This window comes from Muscardinus avellanarius, assembly GCF_963383645.1.
Source record: "Muscardinus avellanarius genome assembly, chromosome: 3".
In the NCBI taxonomy this organism is placed as follows: Eukaryota; Metazoa; Chordata; class Mammalia; order Rodentia; family Gliridae; genus Muscardinus; species Muscardinus avellanarius.
In genome coordinates this window covers 112,815,139-112,825,905 of record NC_137788.1, presented here as the reverse complement: position 1 = coordinate 112,825,905, position 10,767 = coordinate 112,815,139, and the positions used below count along the sequence as shown (strand labels likewise).

The 10,767-nt window shown below is 53.0% G+C and overlaps 1 protein-coding gene across 1 annotated transcript; it reads left to right on the top strand.

Moving 5' to 3' along the window:
• Positions 1–834: 834 nt before the first annotated feature.
• Positions 835–10,720, top strand: METTL25B (methyltransferase like 25B; the record flags this gene model as incomplete). The annotated part of the gene is made up of 8 exons (XM_080691567.1): positions 835–945; positions 4,841–4,962; positions 5,115–5,307; positions 5,891–5,953; positions 6,427–6,570; positions 6,864–7,348; positions 10,070–10,254; positions 10,563–10,720. 8 exons carry the CDS (start codon positions 835–837, stop codon positions 10,718–10,720), a joined length of 1,461 nt encoding a protein of 486 aa, XP_080547693.1.
• Between the last annotated feature and the right edge of the window lie 47 nt (positions 10,721–10,767).

Sequence of the window (10,767 nt, the reverse complement as noted above, 5' to 3'; positions counted from 1 at the left end):
AGCATGCGCCACCACGCCCGCCGGGCACAGATCTTTGACACCCGAGGCCCGAGGCGCGGGGCGGTGCGGGAGAAGAATGGCGACGGCCCATCTCGGCTAGCACCACTCCTCGCGGTGGAGACGCTCCCCGGGCCCAACACCTACCTACCTCCACGCCGGGCCCCCCTAGGAACGGAAGCGCCGCGAGCCGGAGCCGGAAGTAGGCGCGCGCCGACGGGCCCCGGGGCGGCCGGCGCGCGGATGGGACCGTGCCGGGGGTCGGCGCGCGCGCGCCCGCAGCGCCCCCACTTCCGGGAGCGAGGCCAGCGACTCGGAGTGCGTGAGGAGCGGCAGCGGCGGCGGCGGGGGCGGCGGCGTGGGTGGGGGCGGGGGCGGGATTCGCTCCCCGGCCCCTCTGGCCCCGTGGAGGTACAACTCGAAGATGGGGATAGACCGCGACACGCCGGAACTGCCGCGCGCCGGCCGCCCGGGCCTTACTTCCGGAAGAGGAGGGGCCTGGACCGGAAGTGGTGGGCGGGATCCGGAACTCAGCCCGCCCATGCCGCGGGCCCGGCTCTCCTCTGTGACGTCATCGCGCCTCACCTGCCACCGACGCGGACACCTGCGCCCGGTGAAACGTCGCGAGTCGTGACGTCGGGATACGCGCGCTCGCTTGGTGTTTTCAGCCCCAGGATGGTTCCCCAGAAAGGCATCGCCGAGGACCGGACCCCGGGTTTTTCTCGTTCGGCCTGCGGAGCTGAGCTGAGCTCGGGTCCTGGGCCCGCGTGCTGGCCCTGACTCTGGTTCTCATTTTCCCGCGGGCTCGCTCCCCGCGCACCCGGCCGGACCCTGGGGATGCCCGGCGTCTCCGCCCGGGGCCTCTCGCACGAAGAGAGGAGGCAGCTGGCCGTGAATCTCACCCGCGTCCTGGCGCTCTACCGACCCATCCTGGACGCCTACATCATCGTGAGCCCCAGGGCGTGGGTGGGCTGCTGGGCGTGTGGTTGGCTGGGTGTGCACAGCGGGGAGAGCGTTTGGAGAGGTAGTCCTTGCTCTCTTCCATGAGATTTTGTCTTGGTTTTTACAAGAAAGATAAAACTGCGGAGATTATTTATTTATTGCGGTACTGGGGATGGAACCCAGGGGCATTCTACCTCCGAGCTACAACCCAGCCCTATTTTTTATTTTTTATTTTTGCTAGTCTGGGGATAGGGCCCAGAGGCATTCAACCTCCAAGCTACACCCTCTACCCTATTTATTATTATTATTATTAGTGTGTGTGTGTGTGTGTGTGTGTGTGTGTGTGTGTGTGGTACCGGGGGTGGAACCCAGGGGCTTTTCTACCTCCAGGCTATACTCTCAGACCTATTTTATACTTTATTTGGAAACAGGGTCTCACTAAGTTGCTGAGAGCCTCATCTTCGAACCTCTGCGATCCCCGCCTCAGCCTCCCAAGGGCTGGGATTACAAACGTGCGCCACCCCGCTCAGCTTTTATTCTTTATTTTGAAACAAGGTCTCACAGAGTGGTAAAGGGCCTCACTAAGTGGCTGTGGCTGTCTGGGAACCGCGATTCTCCTGTCGGCCTCTCAAATGCTGGGATTACAGTTGTGCACCACCGCCCGGCTCATGCATGGACTTTTGAGTTTCGCTGCAGTTACATGGAACTTTACTGGGAACCTATGACGTGTCCCAGGAACACACATGTTTATTCATCCGCGCTTTGAATAAATTCCTGGTTTTGTGGAATAGTGGATAGTTCAGCGTGAGACTTGGGCAGAGTAGGACTAGGATTTTGCCTTCTCTGCTGTGTTACCCTTAGACTTCTTTCTTTCCCTTTCACTCCTGTCCCTGGCTTCCACTGTAAAATGGATCCCTGCCTGAGGGGTGGTTATGAAGAATAAATGAGATGATGTGTAAATGGCATCACTGTCCACCACTTATTCAGACCCCAAACCCAGAAGCTGCCTTGACAGCCTCTCGCTTCATTGATCACCAGTCCAGCCCTTTAAGTCCTCGACCTTATGAACCTCTTTAAATTGCTGAAGCTGGCTTTGAACCTGTGATCCTTCTACCTCAGCCTCCCAAGTAATGGGATTATAAGCATGTACCACCAGGCCCAGTTAGATCCTGTGTTTTTTTAAAAAAGCAGTAAAAGGCTGGGCGTGGTGGCTCATGCTTGTAATCCCTGCGCTTGGGAGGCAGAGACAGGAGGATCGTGCAGGTTCAAAGCCAGCCTTGCTGGCTTAAGAGACCCTGTTTCCAAATAAAAATATAAAGAAATAGGTCTGGGAGTGTAGCCCGGAGGTAGAAGGGTACAGTACCACCACCAAAAAAAAAAAAAAGGCAGTAAAAGGGCTGGAAGCCGGGCATGGTGGCGCACACTTGTAATCCCCGCGCTTGGGAGGCTGAGACAGGAGGATCGCGCAGGTTCGAAGCCAGCCTCAGCTATTTAGTGAGGCTCTCAGCAACTTAGTGAGACACTGTTTCCAAATAAAAATATAAAATAGGTCTGGGAGTATAGCCTGGGGATAAAAAGCCTCTGGGTTCCACCCTCAGTATAGTCAAAAAAAAGGGGGGGGACTGGAGGTGTAGCTTGGAGGTAAAATATCCCTGTGTTCAATCCTCAGTGTTTACAAAACAAAACAAAACAGGGCCAGGCATGGTGGTGTATGCTTGTCATCTCAGCATTCAGGAGGCTGAGACAGGAGTATCGTGGTTAGAGGACAGCCACAGCTACTTAGCGAGGCCCTTTGCAACTCAGTAAAGCCCTGTTTCTAAATAAAGAATTTTTTTAAAAAAGGCTTTGGAGTGTGTCTCGGAGGTGAAATGTCTGTGGGTTCCATCCCCAGTACCACACACACATACACACACACACACACAAAAGACTCAATCCGTCTGCCTGCATGCCACCCCACCTCTCCCCTGAACCCTTCCTCACAGGTCCCTCTGTTACTTCTGCCTCTCCGTTCCAGGCTTATGCTGATCCGCCTTTGTTTCCTAGGTGTTTTGATGAAATACTACTGTGTGTAAAGATCTGACCGCTTCATCCCTTTTTTTCATCCCGTGGAGTTTCATTTCCTTCCTACACTCTCTCCGCTGTGCTTAACACTGGACTGATTTCTGGCCCACAAATATGGCAGGTAGCCGGGGATTTGCAGTTATTGATCTGCCTGGGATACTTTTCCTCCACAGAAAAGCAATAGAGCAGATTGGTTAAGGCCAAGGACTCCAGAGCAAAATTGGCCTCAAATCTGAGCTCTGCTAATTACTAGCTCTTTGACTTGGACAGGACACTGAATTGCTGTGTTCCCCTTTGCTTATCTGTAAAATGGGGCTAAAAGTAGAACCCACCCCATAGAGTTATGTGTTAAGTGCATCAGTACATGTCACATGTACATCAGTGCTTGGTACAGAAAGTGTATCCGTGTTTGCTGTTGCCCATGCTTTCTTTTCTCTTCTGTGGTCCTGGAGATTGAACCCTGTTCATTCACGTTTCAGCTCATGTCAACGCAGACAAGTCTCTCTCTCTTTGTTTTTTTTCCTCTATCCATAATAGCTTGTTTGTTTTTGTTTTGTTTTTCTGTTTTTTTTTGTTTTTTTTTTTTTTTTTTGGTGTGTGTGTGTGTGTGGTACTGGAGATGGAATCCAGGGGCCTTCTACCTCCGGGCTACACTCCCAGACCTATTTTATACTTTATTTGGAAACAGGGTCTCACTAAGTTGCTGAGAGCCTCACTAAATAGCTGAGGCTGGCTTCAAACCTGTGTGATCCTCCTGTCTCAGCCTCCCAAGCACTGGGATTACAAGTGTGCACCACCATGCCCGGCTGTTTTTTTGCATTAACTGGGGATGGAACCCAGGGACATTCTACCTCCGAGTTACACCCCCAGCCTGATTTTTTTATTTTGAAACAGGGTCTCACTGAGTTGCAAAGGGCCTCATTAAGTAGTAGCTGAGGCTGTCCTTGAACCATGATCCTCCTGTCTCAGCCTCCCAAATGCTGAAATTACAAGTGTGCGCCACCATGCCCAGCTTCAGATGTTTTATTCTTTATTTTTAAACAGGGTCTCACTGAGTTATGCAAAGGACCTCACTAAGTAGCTGAGGCTGGCCTCGAACCCTGATCCTCCTATCTCAGCCTCCCAAATGCTAGGATTACAAGTGTATACCACCATGTCTGGCTTCTAAAGTAGTAACTGTCCATGAGTATTTTATTGCCTGGGGCATTTGCTGTTATTGTGATTATTATTATTTTGTGTGTGTGGGGGGGACACTGGGGGTGGAACCCAGAGGCTTTCTACCTCCGGGCTATACTCCCAGACCTGTTTTATACTTTATTTGGAAACAGGGTCTCACTAAGTTGCTGAGAGCCTCACTCAGTAGCTGAGGCTGGCTTCAAACCCGTGCGATCCTCCTGTCTCAGCCTCCCAAGGGCAGGGATTACAAGCGTGCGCCGCCACACCCGGCTATTATTTTGATTATTATTATTTTTGGGGGGATCAAACTCAGGGCCTCATGCTTGCTAGGGAAGCACTCTATCACTGACCTCTATCTCCAACCCTGAAATCATCATTACTTGTGTGTGTGTGTGTGTGTGTGTGTGTGTGTGTGTGGTGCTGGGGATTAAACCTAGGGTCATGCTATCTCCAAGCTACAACCTCAACTCTATTTTATTTTTTATTTTGAAACAGGGTCTTGCTAGGTTGGTGAGAGTCCCACTACTTGCTGAGGCTGTCCTCAAACCTAGGATCCTCCTGTCTCACCCTCCCAAGTACTGGAGTTATAGAGCTGAGAGCAGAGCAGGGAAGCCTGGGAATGGGCGAGATGGGAGCCTGCTGCCTGTCTTCCCTTCTCCTGCAGGAGTTTTTCACAGACAACCTGTGGGATATGCTGCCTCGCTCCTGGCAGGAAGCGCTGGATGGACTGAACCCGCCCCAGCTGGCCATGCTGCTGCTGGGGAGGCCTGGGGAAGGCGAGGTCAGGTATGGACCAGGGCCTGGCTGGGGATGCAGCCTTGCGGCGGGCGAACCAGAGCTCAGCGAGTCGTGCACGCTTTGCCCGGGGCCTGGGCTGTGAACCGGCTTCTCAGGATGTGATGGACTATTCATTGGTGGCCTGGGCGTGGCTGTCTCAGGTACAGGTCGGTGTGGCCACTCACGCTGCTGGCCCTGAAGTCCACGGCCTATGCCCTGGCCTTTACCCGGACGCCTGGCTTTCAGACCCCCTCCGAGTTCCTGGAGAACTGCAGCCAGAGCTCCCGGCTGACAGCTCCCTTCCGGAAACATGTCAGGCCTAAGAAGCAGCATGAAATCCGGAGGCTGGGAGAGGTGAGGAGGGGCTGGAGCGGGGCTGGTGTCTGGGACTCGGGGATGCCCTTGCCGCACACGCAGGACCAGAGCCCTACAGGCTCCCTTCCCGATGGATCCTGTAAGCACAGCTCTGTGTTAGGGTTGGTTGGCAGCTATATTTGAATCACTTTTTATTTATTTTTTATGATACTAGGGATTGAACCCAGGGGCATTCTACCTTCGAGTACACCCCCAGCCCTTTTTGTTTTTTGCTTTGAAACTGGGTCTCACTAGGTTGCTGAGAGTCTTACAACATTGCTGAGGTTGTCCTCGAATCTGCAGTCCTCCTGTCTCAGCCTCCCCAGTACTACGACTGCAGGCATGCACTGTGCTGGCTGAGTCGCTCTTCCTCTGGCTTTCACACGTCCACGGCCTTTGGTTTCGTCACAGGGCTCTTGTTCTGTTGGGGGGGATGGAGTCACTGACCTGACCTCATCTTCCCTGCTGGCCATGTCTCGTGTCTCCTGGTAACCTCTCCCCATCTTCCTCTGCCAGCCTCGCTCCCCTGCCCTCCTTGGGGACGTGTGCTCTGGTATCAGGAGACCTCTGCTATCTTTTGCAGTTGGTGAAGAAGCTGAGTGACCTCACAGGCTGCACCCAGGTTGTGGACGTAGGTTCTGGCCAGGTGAGCCAGTCCCTAGAATACTGTTTCTGATGTTTTGCAGTACTGGGGATTGAACCCAAGGGCATTCGACCACTGAGCTACATGCCTCGCCCTTTTTAAGTTCTGAGACAGGGTCTTGCTGAGTTGCAGAGGCTGAGTTAAGATCTTCCTGCCTCAGCCTCCTGAGAAAATGGCATTACAGCTGTACACCACTGCTCTTGGCTACATACCGTCTTTTTTCCCCCCCTGTGGTACTGGGGATTGAACCTGGGGGCATTCTACCTCTGAGCTATATCCCAGATCATTCAGGAAGCAGGTTATCGAGCCTCAGGTCCAGGGTGGCAGGTGCTGAGAAGTGGTGTCACTGGGCAGAGCAGAGAATTGAAGCCTCCCAAGGGCGTGGGAGGCCCAGGCCTCTGGTGTCCAGCTGCTGAGGGCAGGGTAATGGTGGCCGGGGCCCTGAACAGGCTGTCTGTCCTCCCTCACGACTCCAGGGCCATCTCTCCCGCTTCATGTCTCTGGGGCTGGGGCTGATGGTGAAGAGCATTGAAGGGGATCCGAGACTGGTTGAGAGAGCCCAGGGCCTGGACCAGGAGCTCCTGCAGGCTCTGGAGAAAGAGAAGAGGAGGCACCCACAGGTAGGCCGCCCTTCTGTACTCTAGACTCAGGAGCAGGCTCAGTTCGGCTGGCGTTAGGCACAGGCTGAAGTCCCAGTTCCCAGTTTCTAGCCTGAGGTGGTGTGGTCCCTATTTCTAATCTTTTCTCCAAGCTCCTGCTTCCCCAAAGCCTCCCCAGTATGTTCTCAACAGTAGTCTGGGGAGTGGCCATTCAAGTATTATTTTTTGCAGTGCTGGGTATCGAACCCAGGATCTTGTACATGCCAGACGGTCATACACTTCCCAGCTGCCTTTGTCCTGCCCCGCCTCCACAGGTGGTCCAGGGGGGCCCTCGCCACTGCCCCCACCACGTGGCTCAGTGGGTGGACTCCACGGCCCTGTGCGAGGAGCTCCTGCTTCCCCTGGAAGAGCCCCCGCGGGGTGGCCCCCGCGTGCTGCTGACCGGCCTCCACGCCTGCGGGGACCTCAGCGTGGCCTTGCTCCGCCACTTCTGCTGCTGCCCCGAGGTGGTGGCCGTAGCCTCAGTGGGCTGCTGCTACATGAAGCTTAGTGACCCCGGCGGCTACCCGCTGAGCCGGTGGGTGGCCGGGCTGCCTGGCCGAGAGCTGCCCTACAGGCTCCGGGAGGGGGCCTGCCATGCCCTGGAGGACTACACCGAGCGGCTTCGTCAAGCCAGCCCCGGCCTCCGAACCCACTGCTACCGAGCAGCGCTGGAGACGGTCATCCGCAGTGCCCGGCCGGAGCTCCGTCGGCCTGGCGTGCAGGGCATCCCCAGGGTCCACGAGCTCAAGATCGAAGAGTGAGGTTGGGGGCTGGGGCACCTGGGGTGACTGTTTTGAAGTTGTCCTGATCAAGAGACTCGAAGAGCTGGGCATGGCAGCCACGCTTGTAATCCTGGCATCTGGGAGGCTGAGACAGGAGGATCGCAGTTGGCGGACAGCCTCAGCTACTTAGGCCCTTTGCAACTCAGACCCTGTTTCAAAATAAAGGATAAAAAATAGGGCTGGGGGTGTCACTCGGAGGTGGAATGCCCCAGGTTCCATCCCCAGTACTGTAAAAATAAAGAGAGAGAGAAACTATCCAAAAATTATAAAATTTGCTTTTTGCAACACTGGGAATCAAACCCAGTGCCTCCTACATGCTAGGCAAGCACTCATCGCTGCTATATTCTTAGCCACATGTAGAACTCTTTGTTTGTGTGGTCCTGGGGATTGAACCCAGAGGCATTCCACCTCTGAGTCAAATCCCAGCCTTATATTTATTTTGAAACAGTTGCTGAGGGCCTCACTCAGTTGTTGGAGCTGGTTCACCAACTTGCAGTCCTTTCTCAACCTCCCAAGTACCAGGATTACAGGTGTGCAACTACCATACCCAGCTTATCTGAAACTTTTTAAATGCTAAAATATGGCTAAGTTTGACATAACAGGCTGAAAATAAGTTTTTAAATCAGCTGCTTTTGGAGACAGTTCACAGCTAGAGAAACTTTCTTTGTTTTGCACAGTAGTGAGAGTGGAACCCAAGGGCATCCTACCTCCGAGCTACCCCCCCACCCCGCCCTATTTTTTATTCTTTATTTTGAAACAGGGTCTCAATGACTCGCAGAAGTCCTCACTACGTATTAGCTGAGGCTGGCCTTAAACCATGATCCTCCTGTCTCAACCTCCCAAATGCTGGAATTACAAGTGTGCACCATCATGACCAGCTTTTTTTCTTCTTCTTCAGTAATGGGGTGGAACCCAGGGCATCCTACCGCCAAGCTTTACCCCTAGCCCTATTTTTTCTTTATTTTTTTAATTTTAATTTTTTTTTTTTTTTTTTTTTTTTGCGGGTCTGGGGATGAATCCCAGGAGCATTCAACATCTGAGCTACAGCCCCTGCCCTAATATTTATTCTTTATTTTGAAACCAGGTCTCACTGAGCTGCAGAGAGCCTTACTAAGTAGCTCAAGCTGTCTGCGAACCACAATCCTCCAGTCTCAGCTTCCCGAATGCTGGGATTATAAGTATGCACCACCATGCCCGGCTTTTTCTTTATTTTTGAAACAGTCTCACTAAGTTAAAAAGAGCCCAAGTAGCTGAGGCAGGCCACGAACCCGGATCATCCTGTCTCAGCCTCCCAAGTGCTGGGATTGCAAGCATGCAGCACCGTGCCTGGCTTAGAAAAGCATTTGGAAATGCATATTAGGCCAGGTACTATGATGAAAAGCTGTAGGCCCAGTTTCTCAGGAAGTTGAGGGAGGAGGATCAAACTTGAGCCCAGGATTTTGGAGCCATCCTGGGTAACATAGCAAGACCCTGCCTCTTAAAAATAAGTACAGCTGGGCCAGAGTGGCACATGCCAGGAGTGCCAGTGTTTAGGAAGCTGAGACAGGACAGTTGCAGTTCTTGGCCAGCCTCAGCAACTGTTTTTATTTGTTTGATTTTGTAGTACCAGAGATTGAACCCAGAGGCATTCTACCCCTGAGCTACATTACCAGCCCTATTTTTATTCTTTATTTTGAAACAGTCTAAGTTGCAGAGGCTTCACTAAGTAGCTGAAGCTGGCCAAGAATCTGATAACAAATGTGCACCACCACACCTGGCTTTAGACCCTGTTGGTTTGTTTGTGTTTATGTTGTAGTACTGGGGATTTAACCCAGAAGCATTCTTCCTCTGAGCTACACCCCCAGTCCTGTTTATTCTTAATTTAAAACAGGGTCTCACTAAGTTGATGTGCGGCTGTCCTTGAACCTGTGATCCTTCTGTCTTAGCCTTCCAAGTACTGGGGTTATAGGCGTGCACCACTGCACCCACATTAACCCTATTTTATTTATTTATTTTTGTGGTACCAGGGATTGATTCCTGGGTCATTCTACCTCTGAGTGACACCTCCTGCCTTATTTTTTATTTTTTATCTTGAAACAGGGTCTCACTGAGTTGCCAGGGGCCTCACTTAGTTGTAACTGAGGCTGTTCTCAAACCACAATCCTCCTGTCTCAGCCTCCCAAATGCTGGGATTACAAGCATGTGCCACCATACCAAGCTGACCCTGTTTTATTTTATTGTGATACTGGAGACTGAACAGAAGGCACATTCTACCTCTGAACTAAACTCCCAGCCCTATTTTTATTCTATTTATTTATTTAGTGGCACTGGAGATTGAACCCAGGGGCATTCTACCTCCAAGCAACACCTCCAGCCCTATTTTTTATTCTTTATTTTGAAACAGGGTCTAAGTTGTAGGGGGCCTCACTAAGTAGCTGAGTCTAGTTGTGAACCTGTGATCCTCCTGTCTCAGCCTCCTGAGTGCTGGGGTTACAATAGTGTGTCACCATGCCGGGCTGACCCTGTTTTAAAATTAAAAAATAAAATGGGGTTGGGGTTATAGTGCAGAGGTAGAATACTCCTGGGTTTAACCTTCAGTTAACACTGAAAATAAGGGTAGCAAATAAAGGAAAATTGGAATCAAAACAGGAATAGGCAGGGTACGCGGGAGGTGGAGGTTCCCAGAACCAAGCCAGCCCTCTCTGGCTGATCCCCAGGTACATACAGCAGGGGCTTCAGAGGGTGGGGCTGGATCCCCAGCTGCCCCTGGACCTGGCTGCTCTGCAGGCCCACCAGGCCCAGGAGAACCGAGTGGTGGCCTTCTTCAGCCTGGCCCTCCTCCTGGCCCCGCTGGTGGAGACGCTGATTCTGCTGGACCGGCTGCTCTACCTCCAGGAGCAGGGTGAGGGGCTGGAGCTTGGGGCAGGGTTGGGGAGGGTTTGGTTCTGTGAGGCCTACTTTATCCCCTGCTGGGGTGAGGATTTTTTAGAGGATACAGCTTCTTCCAGCCTCTGGGGTGGCTCCCTGAGGTGGATTTTAAGTAAGCATTGAGAACCTAAGCATGTGGGGTATGCCCCTTGTCTGCCCAGGCACCCGGGCTCCTCCTAAGAAGGGGTCTCCTCGGATCTCGGTGGGGCGTAGGCTGGGCAGGAAGTGCGGGTGGGAGCGGGCCTGAGTCTCCAGGAATGACAAGCCCTGCTTCTCTCCTAGGCTTTCACGCTGAGCTCCTGCCCCTCTTCAGCCCTCAACTCTCTCCTAGAAACCTGGTCCTGGTGGCCACCAAGACGCCGTTGGGCCAGGCCTTCTCTGCTCTGGAGACTGAAGACGGCGGGCAGCCCAAGGAAGTGCCCCTGTCAGAGCCCACCTGACCTGGGGCCAGTGCGGCCCTGCCCCTCCCCACCAGCCTCAGTTCGCT